General features: G+C 43.9%; 1 protein-coding gene across 1 annotated transcript; it reads right to left on the reverse strand.

Moving 5' to 3' along the window:
• Nucleotides 1-708: 708 nt before the first annotated feature.
• Nucleotides 709-9,975, reverse strand: LOC147986176 (uncharacterized). The gene is made up of 2 exons (XM_087539994.1): nt 9,306-9,975; nt 709-764 (listed from the first exon to the last, which is right to left on the reverse strand). Exons 1-2 carry the CDS (start codon nt 9,973-9,975, stop codon nt 709-711), a joined length of 726 nt encoding a protein of 241 aa, XP_087396120.1.
• Between the last annotated feature and the right edge of the window lie 5,094 nt (nt 9,976-15,069).

Genomic DNA, 15,069 nt, shown 5'->3' on the forward strand with positions numbered 1-15,069 from the left:
GCGCTGGTTCTTAGGTTGCTAAGCTCAAGCTATTACCTTCATCTTAAACACATATATTCGGCGGCATGTGCTCCTTATCACTTACCGCACAAATTCTTTTTGGAGGTGCAATGTACTTTTCTTTCTCTCCCAATTTCCTCGAAAAGTGTCTCACGGTCTCTTCATTATATTCTCTAAAAATCACCTTCCACTTGGCACAATTCAAAGCTGCACCTACGGTATTTAAAAACGATCTCCCAAGAACAATAGATAATTTTTCTTCTACAGGCATATCAAGTATAATAAAATCAGTTGGAATAACGTGTTCTTCCTGTTTTAAGAGCATGTTCAGCTACTCCTATTGGTCTTTTAGTAGACTTTTCAGCCATCTCCAACATTACTGCCGCCGGGACACATTTACCTAAATTCAATCTTTTTTTGAAGTGTCAAAGGCATAACGCTTACCCCTGCTCCAATGTCACTGTGAAAACCCGGAAATTATTTCCAGACCCTCTTGTGTATATTTGTCAATCTAGGATCAACTTGACAACACAGCGAAAATGGTATCATTGCAGAACAATAAAATAAGTATAAGTTTAATAACTCTTGCCACAAGGCATACATAGTAAAATGTCTCATGACATTTATTACAACCAGAAACACGGCAGAATATATAAATACGTAGCGACTCCATCTCAGCCACAGGCAGTCGATGTAATCAATGTGTCCTCACTCCTCAGGATCATCATAATAGTCGTAGTCGACGCCCTCGTCTTCATAGATCTCTGTTGTTCAACAAAAGTATTACCATGAGTACATTACGTACTCAACATGCCTCCCACGGGGAAGGACCTAATAACTACATGTGGCTTCAAAGGAAGGATGTATGGCTCATTTGCGTAAAGCTAATTTTGTTTAACAAATAAAGCAATTGGATAAAAGCAATTTTGATGAAAACATGTTTATCTTCAGAACAACTTTCATCAAGTGAGGATCCTCGATCAACCCACGTCCTTCATAGGTTTCAAGAATAGGGGCAAAGAGGGAATAAGCAAGACAGGTCATGTACGTCAAGAAAGATTCATGTGTCGTCCATGACCGTGGACACGGCTATTCGAATAGTTTTACACTCTGCAGAGGTTGTACACTTTACCCACATGACACAATCCCGACTTGTTGCCACCAGTGGCCGCTGGTATAGTACTCCATTTGGTGTACCGGCAGGGGGATTGTGACGAGGTCTTTGGACTAGATCCCCCAAAGATGTGACATGCCCACCGGGTCTGGCGCACGGAACTGAGAGTACGTCCTCAAACCGGTCCCCCCATCTGTGCCGAGGATACTCCTCGCAAGGCAGCTATCCCATCTGCGGTACGGCGACATCGGCACCTAAGGCTGACTAGCTTACTTGACCAAGCTAGTGCCCATATAGCATGTGGCTGTACTGTTATCACAATATTCAAATCCAAGACTTATTAGGCCTTATGCGGCACGGATGACTGATTGCCCCCTTCAACTTGTGAAGGGCAGCCAATCGCTCCTTCAATCCTTGATTCAGCTGTCGCCCGCACCAGTATTCAGATGGTAAGTTTCACCCAAAGTAGAAGAGGATAGAGAAGGTCAACAAGGGCCAACTGGCCTAGCTCAGCATTAAGTTTCAACTGTCAATGACTCGGAGGTCATTCAACAAGGCACCTACAGGGTGATAAGCATGGCTAAGCATTTCTACTCTACCGAAATTATATACTTCTACTCAGGTGTCAAGTAAATAGGCGACAAGCGGATCAGGGTAATGTGTCAATTGACATGCTAGCTACGAGAATTAAAATAGCATGCACATAGCAACAATAAAACTCAATGCAATTTTGCAAACCATAGGATAAGTATGATCAAAGAAGGAGGCATGCCTTCGTTGTCGAGTTCCCCGTTTCCTTCTTCCTCGTAGAGCTCCTCTCCCGTACCGTCGCCTCCTACTCGTAGTAACGGCGAAGCACAATAAATAACAAGCAATAAAATCCAATAACATCCAATGAAATAACAATATAGGAAGGATTGGTAGAAAGATGTGGATGGATATGGAGATTTCGAAGGAGGTAGATCGATTGATGATGAGTAGAGGGATTGAATGGATTGGTTGGGTATAGGTTATCCGGACTAAGTAAAACTCGGCCATCATGTCTAACGTTCTAAATAGCAATACGCTAACTAAACTTTAATAGTGCCCAATACAAATACTTCGGCTAACTATAAAGAAAAGACAAAATAATGACTGACGTGACATAAACACAAAACAATAACTATCCTATGCATTTGAACGACACGACTCAACATAGCATGGCAATACAAATTTACCCACAAATCAACATTTAGATAAAATCTAAATATTTATAATGGTTAAAACATCAACTATAGAATTTAACAACAAGCGTCTTAAAAGTCAACCAAGCTACTTCCTAAACAAACTCGTTAAGTTACAAAACATCAAACAATAGCACGATCCTAAAGAAATGCTAAAACATAATAGACTCAAATCATGTAGCATATAATTAAAATAATCTAGATACATTTGAAGCAAATGGATCAACAATAATCTAGTCATAGCATGATCAACTCTTGTAACAAAAATCATGCACATGATATAACTCACAACACCACCTAGACTCAATCAAACTAATTTAAACAATAATTCTACAATCGTTCCGAAACTAAACCGGAACATAAATATTGCTACGCATGACAATATCATTTAGAAAGTACGCATGCATATACTATGTTTATGAACAAATAAAAATTATCGCACTTCACTAACATGCATCAAAAATAATAATTGTACAACTAGTTCTAGAAATTCTATGACCAATTCTAATATATACTAGAATCACTCAACAATATTTAGGACAAACCCTAAGCATGCTACGGACATGACAATAAGACATAAACAATTTTGCATGATTACTTGTATAAAACATCACACACACTTAATAAAAAAATAACACAATTAAACGTCTATTCAAACTAAACAATTAACTCGTTCCTAGCATCATCGAAACAACCTATGGGCTTAGCATTGGTTTTGGGTCACCGAGTAGTCGTTGGAGATGGAACCGGTGGTGTTGAGCGAGCGAGCGCCGGTGCGCGTCGTCGTCGTCGTCTGAACTCCGGTGATGAAGAGATGGTGGTGAGTGATGCTCCTAGTGATGAGAAGGCACCGGGACACGGATGGACATAACGGACGATCGGCGGGTGACGTCGACGTTAGTCCCGAATAGAGCAGCGGCACGGCTCCATTGTGCGCGCGGCCAATAATTGCCAACGACTGGGAAATGATGTCTAGGAGGTAGGCTTTGGCAAGGGGATTCTGTTGGTGGGAGGAATTGGACTAGGATGCTCACCTTAGGCGACGGTAGCCGAAGAACAGTAGAGATGGGGCTGTATTGCGGGGTGGATTACGAGTGATTGGAAAGGAATTGGAGGATGGGATGATGGGGCTTTTATAGAGGTGCTCCTGGCGCACGTCGTGACGCGAAGGGCCTGCCGAATGGTAGCCGGAGGAGAGAGGTCAGGAGGTGAATGCCATTGTTGGGCCAATAACTTCGTCAGTTACTTGCATGAGATTAAGCGCATCATGAGTGGAGCCATTAGACGGAACGGACTCGTCGTTGAGTGGGGAGTAAATCTTGTGTTGATGACGAATGAAAACGGTGAAGGGATTAATGGGATTTGAAGGGAAAAGAAGAGGCAACCATGGAGGTTTCTTCTCTGTAACATGTACGTGCACGCGTGTGGGAGGAAGGAGAAGAGCTGAGCCGTCCGCTCGCTCGCTCACTCGGCTGGGCCGCTGGCCTGCTGGTTGGGCCTTGGGCCAGGTCTCTTTGGTGGCTGGACACAAAAAAAACAAAGAGAAGAGATGGCCCAGTGCATACGTGAATGTGTGTGACCAATTTTGGTGCATACGTGCAATAGGCCAACAACGGCTAGGCTAGGATGCACGTATTGTTCAAGGACCAATAAAAGAGAGAGAAACTAAAGAAGAGAGAAGAAAAGAAAATCAATATAATATAATATTGATTTTTTTACTAGGATTGCTACAAGAGGAACCGAAACAAAGACAACTAAAAAGTCTTCAAGAATCCAAGAAATTAAAGTAACAAAAAAAATTTAAATAAAATATTACGAGCGAATAAATCGACTCAGGATATTACGGAAAATATTTTCCACCTAACATGTGCTAAATTAATTCCAAACAACTTGGTATTAATTTGAGCAATTACCAAAATCTCTCCTTAATAATAAAGCACGGATTGACTCCGTGGATTCACCGTCACAATACGCTTCTTCCCGTGATTTTACGTTTTCAGTTTAAATTTAAAACATATTCAAGGTGGTACTAATATTTTCATGCCGGCTGCCTGTACGTCAAAAGCATTGAGCGACTTGGGCCTGCACCCGTTATAGATCTGGCCCACCTGGTCCTATGTGTCCGTGTGTTTGATATTTTTTTAATTTAAAAAAGAAATTGGTCACAGCTGGGATTCGAGCCCTGGTCTACTGGATGTGTGCAAACACATCAGACCACTAAAGCTGGGCTCGTGAGTGTGATAACCTAAGCGTCATTCCGGCTATTTAGAATAGAAGGCAATGCGTGTGTACTTGGGCCGAGACAATGGGCACGGGCGTGCTGGGCCGGCCGACTGCCCATTAGGAGCAGGCTGGAGGCTGTTTTCCATATTTGTTTACTTATTAAATAGTCCTATATTGCTATTTTACATATTTTTTAATCAGTTTATATATGTTCTTAGGTTGTCAAATATCAAGGAGCTGCTTCGGAAATTATGAAAGAATATGGCATGAATAAGAATTGTGCTTAGCGAAACAAATGAGGGGAAGAGCAATAGATATTATGCATAATTAAGCCGGCAAGAAAGAAAATAGGCTCTAATTGCATGGGAAATAAAGAAGTTAGGAATTAAACGGTAATTGCAGATTTTTTGAAGGAGGTGCAGGAATCAATGGCAGGCGTGTAGTGCCCTTATTTATATCTTATGAATAAAAATGATGTGGCATCTTTTTCCTGCATGATCCTCACTAAATTCAGGCCATTCTTTCTTTCGTTGCAACATACAGCGTGACATGTTTTTCTTGTACTTATAATCCTTACTAAATTTGCGCCAAATTTATAACACATTAAACATTATGTTTGTGCATACAGTCCTCGCTAAATTTATGTCAATTGTTTCTACCGTTGTAACCCACGGGCATATATATTGTTTTTTATATTTATATAAATAGAGGTATAATCTTATTGGTCCTCCCATTTCTTATGTCCATGGCATTTCTTCATACTCAGCTAGGCTATTCTACCGATAGTCTGCCCTGGGCCACTTGGCCTCTACCCCATTGGTCCGCGTAACGTTTCACCAATAGAAAAAACAGTGTCATCCCAACCTATCCGTGCGACCCACCCCAACAAATCAAACCCACCATCTCATTTAGGAGATTAGGCAAAAAATAGTTGACCATGACTGGAATCAAACTTGCAACGTCCACTGTTTTTTGTGTTGATCGTGTTAGCCCGCAAAAAAAAGTATTGATTTTTTAAAACTAAAGTTAAATTTGGTGGTTGTTTGTGTCCTTCACATACTGGTACTAAACTATTACGATGTAAAATCCGGATAACACAAACACAAGGCACAAGCATTAGATTGTGCAGATGTGGCCGTGATCTCAAACGCGACCGTTCATTGGTTGTCCATGCAGGCGATGCAATTCTTTATTGGTTCCAAACTTACGTGGAACGTTCGCTGTGTAGTGAACATCATGACCGACAATGATAATAAAGAAAAGAAATGACAACAAGGATGGAGGCAGGATGGAGATGCTAGGGGTGATAATTTGTTTCTCCCGTTGCAACGCACGGGCCCTTTTGCTAGTATATAATTAAAGATTACGTTGCAACATCCCTTGGCTTAAAAAAATGAACTCTCGAAAAAAAATCAGGATGTTACAACTCTACCCCCCTTACAAGGAATCTCGACCCCGAGATTCAGAGCTAAGAGAAAAGATTTGGGAACTCCTCCCTGAGGTCGTCTTCTCGCTCCCAAGTTGCTTCCTTCTCAATGTGATTGCTCCACTGCACCTTGCAAAGTTTGATCACCTTTCTCCTAGTTGTACGCAACTGCTCATCAAGAATCTTGATAGGATACTCTTCATATGTCAGGTCATCTTTGACTTCTATGTTGTCAAGTGAAGTCTTCTGCACCTCTTCCTCGGGTTTATTAAAACACTTCTTCAACTATGACACATGGAAAACATTGTGCACATTTGACAACTTCTCTGGGAGTGCCAATTGATAGGCTACCTCTCCACGTCGAGCGGTAATCCCAAATGGACCAATGTAGCTGGGCGCTAGCTTACCCTTGATTCCAAATCGATGCATTCCACGTAGTGGAGATACCTTCAGGTACACATCATCTCCTATCTTGAATGATATGTCATGACGACATTTATCCGAATAAGCCTTCTGTCTAGACTGGGCTGCCTTCAACCTTTCTTGAATCATTTTCACTTGCTTGTCCGCCTCTTCCAACGTGTCAAGTCCAAACACTTGGTTTTCACCTACTTCATGCCAGTTAAGAGGTGTACGACACTTTTGTCCATATAAAGCCTCAAAAGGAGCCATCTTTATACTTGCTTGATAACTGTTGTTATAAGAAAACTCAGCATAAGGAAGACTCTTATCCCAACTACGTTGATAAGTCAAAGCACAAGCTTGAAGCATGTATTCAAGAATTTGGTTTACCCGTTTCGTTTGTCCATCAGTCTATGGGTGATACGCTGTACTGAAATCCAACTGAGTTCCCAGAACTTCATGTATTTTCTTCCAAAACCGCGAGGTAAACTGAGTACCTCGATCTGACACTATCCTCTTAGGAACTCCATGTGCACAAATGATTCTTGCCATATACAAGTCTGCGAGCTTCTCTCCACCATAGGTAGTCTTTACTGGAATGAAATGAGCTGACTTGGTCAATCTGTCCACTATGACCCGAATAGAATCAAATCCAGAAGATGTCCTTGGAAGGCCTGTGATAAAGTCCATTCCAATTTCTTCCCATTTCCACACTGGAACCTTAAGTGGTTGTAGTAGTCCCGCGGGCTTCTGATGCTCTGCCTTGATCCTTCGACATACGTCACACTGTGAAACATACTCAGCGATTTCTCGCTTCATACTCGACCACCAAAAACTACCCCGAAGATCATTATACATCTTCGTACTTCCAGGCTGTATTGAGTATGCTGACTCATGAGCTTCCTTCATGATCGTGTCCTTGATATCCTTTTGGTCTGGCACCAACAAACGGTCTCGAAACCATATGCTTCCACTCTCATCCTCTCTATAGTCGGGTGCTTCACCCAATTTGATTTTCTCTCGAATCTCTTCAATGCCCTTGTCATCTTTTTGCGCTTCTCGCACTTGATCTTGGAGAGTAAACTTGACCTCTAACATTTCACCATTTTCAGCAAGGCTCACATACAAATTCATCTTTCGAATTTCCTCATAAAGTTCTGGCGCTTCCTTCTGAATCATCACATTGTTGACATAAACCTTCCTGCTCAGTGCATCAGCTACGACATTGGCTTTACCAGGATGGTAGTTAATGTTCAGATTATAGTCCTTCATCAAATCTAGCCACCTTCTCTGTCTAAGATTCAAATCCGGTTGTGTGAAAATGTATTTCAAACTCTTATGATCCGAGTATATCTCACACCTATTTCCGATAAGATAGTGCCTCCAAGTTTTCAAGGCATGCACTACGGCGGCTAATTCTAAATCATGTGTGGGATAGTTAACCTCATGAGGGCGTAGCTGTCTCGATGAATAAGCTACAACCTTTCCTTGTTGCATAAGCACACATCCCAAACCCTGTTGAGAAGCATCACAATAAACCTCAAAATCTTGCTGAATATCTGGCAATACCAATACTGGACCAGTTGTCAACCTCCTCTTGAGTTCTTGGAAACTCGCTTCACAAGCTTCTGACCACTCAAATTTTTTATCCTTCTTTAACAACTGAGTCATAGGTCTAGCTATTCGGGAAAAATCTTCAATGAACCGACGGTAATACCCGGCTAGTCCAAGGAAACTGCGTATTTCTGACACATTCTTGGGTTGCTTCCAACTGAGTACTGATTCCACTTTTGCTGGATCCATGGCAACTCCTTCGGCTGAGATGACATGTCCTAGAAAGTCCACTTGTTTTAACCAGAATTCACACTTACTAAACTTGGCGTAGAGTTGATGAGCCCTTCTTCACTCCGGGAATAGATCAAAACATCGTCAATGAACACTACAACAAACTTATCCAAGCAATCCATGAATACGTTGTTCATGAGATGCATGAAGTAAGCTGGTGCATTCGTGAGTCCAAAAGACATTACCAAAAACTCATAGAGACCATATCGAGTAACAAAGGTGGTCTTTGGAACATCTTGCGGGCGAATCTTCAACTGGTGGTATCCCGATCGGAGATCTATTTTGGAAAACACACGTGCTCCCTTCAACTGTTCGAACAAGTCATTAATCCTTGGCAGGGGATACTTATTCTTAATAGTTGCTGCATTCAGCGCTCGGTAATCCACACACATGCACATGCTACCATCTTTCTTTTCCACAAATAGCACAGGTGCGCCCCATGGTGATGTTCTCGGCCTAATGTAACCCTTCTCTTCTAACTCCTGAATTTGCTTCTTCAACTCGGCTAATTCATTCGCTGTCATCTTATAAGGTCTCTTCACAATAGGAGCGGTGCCCGGTATTAACTCAATGACAAACTCAATCTCACGGTCTGGTGGCAATCCAGGCAATTCATCCGGAAAGACATCTGGATATTCCTTCACCACTGGAACATCCTCCAAAGTTAACTCCTTCACTTTGTTCAGCATGCAATCAACCTCGGGTTGAGGTGCAATCCTAGCTTGGTATTCCACAGTTGCCCCTTCAGTGCTTGTTCATGTAATAGAGGTCCTGGCACAATCTACAAATGCCTTGTGTTTCCTTAACCAATTCATTCTTAAAATGATATCCAAGCCTTTGGAGTCTATCAAGATAAGATTTGCTAGGAACTCTACCCCTTCTATAACTATAACCACTTTAGGACACTTCTGCCCAGTCCTTAAAATACCCCCAGGTGATTGCACTACCATTTGCAAATTCAAACACACAGTTCGAAAATGATGTTTTTCAGCAAAACTCCTTGAAATGAACGAATGAGAAGCTCCAGTATCAAAAAATACTGAACCGTAATATGAGTTGATCGGGAACATACCAAGAACAACATCTGGTGACTCTTGAGCCTGCTCGATGGTGACATGATTGACCCTTCCACGTCCTGATGCATGAGGTGCACCCCCTGGTGTATTGAGAATGCCTCGGCCACGTCCAGCTGCGGGTGTCTTAGCTGCAGAACCCAAATTGAACTTCACTGGAGTGGGACCAGTGTTCTTGTTGGGACATGCAACAGCAAAGTGACCCTCTTTCCCACAACTGAAGCATGCCTTTCCAGCTGTATTAGCATGATTACCTCCCACTTCAGCTCGTGGAGTATTATATGCATTTGGCTGATAGGTGTTGTTGGGCCTTGATGGCTTGACATACTGTGCACGATAGCCAGGAGGATGACCAATCTTCTGTCGGGAGCTACATGCCCCATGGTGATTCTGTGGTGCTCTACGCTTGCGGTGCTCCTCTAACTCCCTCCTCGAGTTCTCCTGGAGTATAGCCTTGTTGACAAGTGCTTGAAAGGTAAGGAAATCATGAGATACCAGCCTGTCCTTCAACCCAGGGTTCAACCCCTTCAAAAACTTGGCAATCTTGTCAGTTTCAGTTGGAATATCTGCCCTTCCATAACGTGCCAGCTGCGTGAAACGACTAAGATATTCCGACACTGTCATCTTTCCTTGAGTAAGAGCTCGGAACTCATCCCTCTTCAGCTCCATGATGCCTGCAGGAATATGTGCGGTGCGGAAAGCTTCTGCAAACTCATTCCAAGTAATAGTTTGGGCATCCTCATGAGCTTCACAATAATTCTCCCACCAATCTACAGCCACACCCTTGAGCTGGTGTGCCGCAAACTTGACACGATTTTCCACGGTGCAATTGGCCAAGTTGAGAGTCTTCCTGATGTCCTTCAACCAATCATCAGCGTCAAGTGGGTCTGCTGATCCCTCAAAAGTTGGCGGTTTTGCCCTCATGAACTCAGCAAATCCCGACTGTGGTGGTTGACCCTGATTCTGATTTGCAACATTGGCTGCAAGCTTCTGAAGTATCTGTGTTTGCATCAACATCATCTGTGCCATATTGGGTGGCGGCGGTGGTGGTGGCACATCATCTCCTCCAGAGTCAGAGTCGGTATCATGGACATTTCCCTCCTCAAAGTTTTCTTCAAAGACATGTTCCCCAAAATCTGGTCCACGACCGCGTCCACGTCCATGACCGCGACCATGTCCGCGTGCTCCATGGCCACGACCTCCGTGATTAGCATCCATCCTGTTGGCCTTCCGGTGTTAGAATAGAAGAGAGGGAAATATCTAACCCATAAACCCAATATGATAACAAATGAACAAATAAAACCAGCAACTGAACTCCAGATAAAACTCCAATTAAAACACTCAAGCATGAAAGTACTGGACAACATAGTAGCTATACCACATATATCGGTATAGTCTACCATGGACATAGCAAACATGAAAATAACTAACGTTCACTCGCATCATCAAAGATATCGCTCATGGTTCCTATAGTCCATCTACTCGCTGAGATCTCCATCGTACTGGTGGGTAGGTGCTGATGCAAAGCGAAGCCCGGATGGTGGTGATGCGGTCCCCTCTGGCATAGCAGGAACTCTCTCCTCAGGCTCAGTCTCCTCCTCAGTGTCGTCGAGCTGTTGCTCGCGAGTCGGTGGTGCTGGAGGTGCAGGCGGTGCTGAAGGTGCAATGGCGCGATGTGTCAGGCGACGCTTCTTCGCTAGAGCGCTCTTCTTCATCCGCGTTATCTTGATGCGTGGATGAAGCCTCTGGCGTGGAGGAGGTGTAGGGTCCTCTGGTGGCATTTCCTGTTGGTCACCATTCTCCACGGCAAGCATAGCGTTCGTCGAGATGATACCCTGCTCTGCAACTGCCTCAGCGGCCTCCCGTGCTTCATGGGCAACGGCTAAGGAAGTGTTCACCTCCACCAATCTCTCCTCAAGTATCTCCACACGCTCCTGGTAATACTCTAAGCGCTGACGGTTCTCCTCCAGCATAGTCGTAGTCATAGCAAGGTTTTGCTCAAGTCCGAGGGTAAGTGAAGCCATACGAATGATCGGGGGATCCTCCTCCTCCATGTACCCCAAGTTCTGCTGAATTGCTCCGTCCCCAATGCGGAAAGTGAAGTACCGGAACGGGGTGTGCCTCAGCTCATCCTGATGAAGTCCGGCTATCTGATGCATTGCCTAATGAACCACTCCAATGACAACATCAAAGAAGTCTTCTCCATCATATGTGTATCGATAACTGCTGGTATGTTCTTCCATCCTCGGATACACCACCAAGTTGACCTTGAAACATTCCTCGTCCCCGATATGCGGTAGGAGTGTCCGGAAACCTCTGGATCCTTGTTGAAGCCTAAGCATGTGAGCATGTCCCGAAACTGAAGACCGAGGTTGCCAAACTGCTCAATCCGGCATGAGGATGATATCACCATCTACATATTTGAATAAGAAGATAAGCAGTACACAATTTAATAAGAGAAAATAGAAGAGAAATACTAGAAAATTTATAAAATAATATTTTATAAAATAATTTCTAAGGCTTCCCATTTCTAACTAAGGCCACGTTACTAGGACGACGTCAGCTCTGATACCACTTCTGTGAGAACCCGGAAATTATTTCCAGACCCTCCTGTGTATATTTGTCAATCCAGGATCAACTTGACAACACAGCGAAAATGGTATCATTGCAGAACAATAAAATAAGTATAAGTTTAATAACTCTTGCCACAAGGCATACATAGTGAAATGTCTCATGACATTTATTACAACCAAAAACACAGCAGAATATATAAATACGTAGCGACTCCATCTCAGCCACAGGCAATCGATGTAATCAACGTGTCCTCACTCCTCAGGATCATCATAATAGTCGTAGTCGACGCCCTCGTCTTCATAGATCTCTGTTGTTCAACAAAAGTATTACCATGAGTACATTACGTACTCAACATGCCTCCCACGGGGAAGGACCTAATAACTACATGTGGCTTCAAAGGAAGGATGTATGGCTCATTTGCGTAAAGCTAATTTTGTTTAACAAATAAAGCAATTGGATAAAAGCAATTTTAGATGAAAACATGTTTATCTTCAGAACAACTTTCATCAAGTGAGGATCCTCGATCAACCCACGTCCTTCATAGGTTTCAAGAATAGGGGCAAAGAGGGAATAAGCAAGACAGGTCATGTACTGTTGGGGAACGTAGCAGAAATTCAAAATTTTCCTACGTGTCACCAAGATCTATCTATGGAGAGACCAGCAACGAGGGGAAGGAGAGTGCATCTACATACCCTTGTAGATCGCTAAGCGGAAGCGTTCAAGAGAACGGGGTTGATGAAGTCGTACTCGTCGTGATCCAAATCACCGATGATCCTAGTGCCGAACGGACGGCACCTCCGCGTTCAACACACGTACAGCCCGGTGACGTCTCCCACGCCTTGATCCAGCAAGGAGAGAGGGAGAGGTTGAGGAAGACTCCATCCAGCAGCAGCACAACAGCGTGGTGGTGATGGAGGAGCGTGGCAATCCTGCAGGGCTTCGCCAAGCACCACGGGAGAGGAGGAAGGAGAGGGAGGGCTGCACCAACGAGAGAGATCTGATCGCGTGTTATGAGCAGCCCCTATGCCACACTATATATAGGGGAGAGGGAGGAGGGTGCGCCCCCTCTAGGGTTCCCACCCCTAGGGGGGCGGCAGCCCTAGATGGGAAAGGGGAGGCGGCCAAGAGGAGGTTTCCCTCCCCCCCAAGGCACCTAGGAGGTGCCTTCCCCTCCTAGGACTCTTCCTTTTAGGGTTTCCCCACACTAGGCGCATGGGCCCTAGGGGAAAGTGGCTCCCCAACCCACTTTGGGCTGGATCTCTTCCCACTTCAGTCCATGGGACCCTCCGGGATAGGTGGCCCCACCCGGTGGACCCCCGGGACCCTTTCGGTGGTCCCGATACAATACCGATGACCCCGAAACTTGTCCCGATGGCCGAAATAGGACTTCCTATATATAAATCTTTACCTCCGGACCATTCCGGAACTCCTCGTGATGTCCGGGATCTCATCCGGGACTCCGAACAACATTCGGTAACCACATACAAACTTCCTTTATAACCCTAGTGTCATCGAACCTTAAGTGTGTAGACCCTACGGGTTCGGGAACCATGCAGACATGACCGAGACACCTCTCCGGCCAATAACCAACAGCGGGATCTGGATACCCATGTCTCCCACATGTTCCACGATGATCTCATCGGATGAACCACGATGTCAAGGACTTAATCAATCCCGTATACAATTCCCTTTGTCTAGCGGTACGATACTTGCCCGAGATTCGATCGTCGGTATCCCGATACCTTGTTCAATCTTGTTACCGGCAAGTCTCTTTACTCGTTCCGTAACACATCATCCCGTGATCAACTCCTTGATCACATTGTGCACATTATGATGATGTCCTACCGAGTGGGCCCAGAGATACCTCTCCGTTTACACGGAGTGACAAATCCCAGTCTCGATTCGTGCCAACCCAACAGACACTTTCGGAGATACCTGTAGTGTACCTTTATAGCCACCCAGTTACGTTGTGACGTTTGGCACACCCAAAGCATTCCTACGGTATCCGGGAGTTGCACAATCTCATGGTCTAAGGAAATGATACTTGACATTAGAAAAGCTTTAGCATACGAACTACACGATCTTTGAGCTAAGCTTAGGATTGGGTCTTGTCCATCACATCATTCTCCTAATGATGTGATCCCGTTATCAACGACATCCAATGTCCATGGTCAGGAAACCGTAACCATCTATTGATCAACGAGCTAGTCAACTAGAGGCTTACTAGGGACATGGTGTTGTCTATGTATCCACACATGTATCTGAGTTTCCTATCAATACAATTCTAGCATGGATAATAAACGATTATCATGAACAAGGAAATATAATAATAACTAATTTATTATTGCCTCTAGGGCATATTTCCAACAGTCTCCCACTTGCACTAGAGTCAATAATCTAGTTCACATCGATATGTGATTAACACTCAAGGTCACATTCCCATGTGACTAACACCCAAAGAGTTTACTAGAGTCAATAATCTAGTTCACATTTACCATGTGATTAACACTCGATGAGTTCTGGGTTTGATCATGTTATGCTTGTGAGAGAGGTTATAGTCAACGGGTCTGAACCTTTCAGATCCGTGTGTGCTTTACAAATCTCTATGTCATCTCCTAGATGCAGCTACCATGCTCTATTTGGAGCTATTCCAAATAACTGTTCTACTTGGAGCTATTCTAAATTGTTGCTCCATTATACGTATCCGGTATCTCTACTCAGAGCTATCCGGATAGGTGTTAAGCTTGCATCGACGTAACTCTTTACGTCGAACTCTTTTACCACCTCCATAATCGAGAAAATTCCTTAGTCCACTAGTTACTAAGGATAACTTTGACCGCTGTCCTGTGATCCATTCTTAGATCACTCTTGTACCCCTTGACTGACTCATGGCAAGGCACATTTCAGGTGCGGTACACAACATAGCATACTGTAGAGCCTATGTCTTAAGCATAGGGGACGACCTTTGTCCTTTCTCTCTATTTTGCCGTGGTCGAGCTTTAACTTCATACCTTACAACTCAGGCAAGAACTCCTTCTTTGACTGATTCATCTTGAACACCTTCAAGATCATGTCAAGGTATGTGCTCATTTGAAAGTACCATTAAGCGTTTTGATCTATCCTTATAGATCTTGATGCTCAATGTTCAAGTAGCTTAATCCAGGCTTTCCATTGAAAAACACTTTCCAA

Source organism: Triticum urartu, chromosome 2A (genome assembly GCF_056163025.1).
Source record: "Triticum urartu cultivar PI428250 chromosome 2A, HENAU_Tu73, whole genome shotgun sequence".
Lineage (NCBI taxonomy): Eukaryota > Viridiplantae > Streptophyta > Magnoliopsida > Poales > Poaceae > Triticum > Triticum urartu.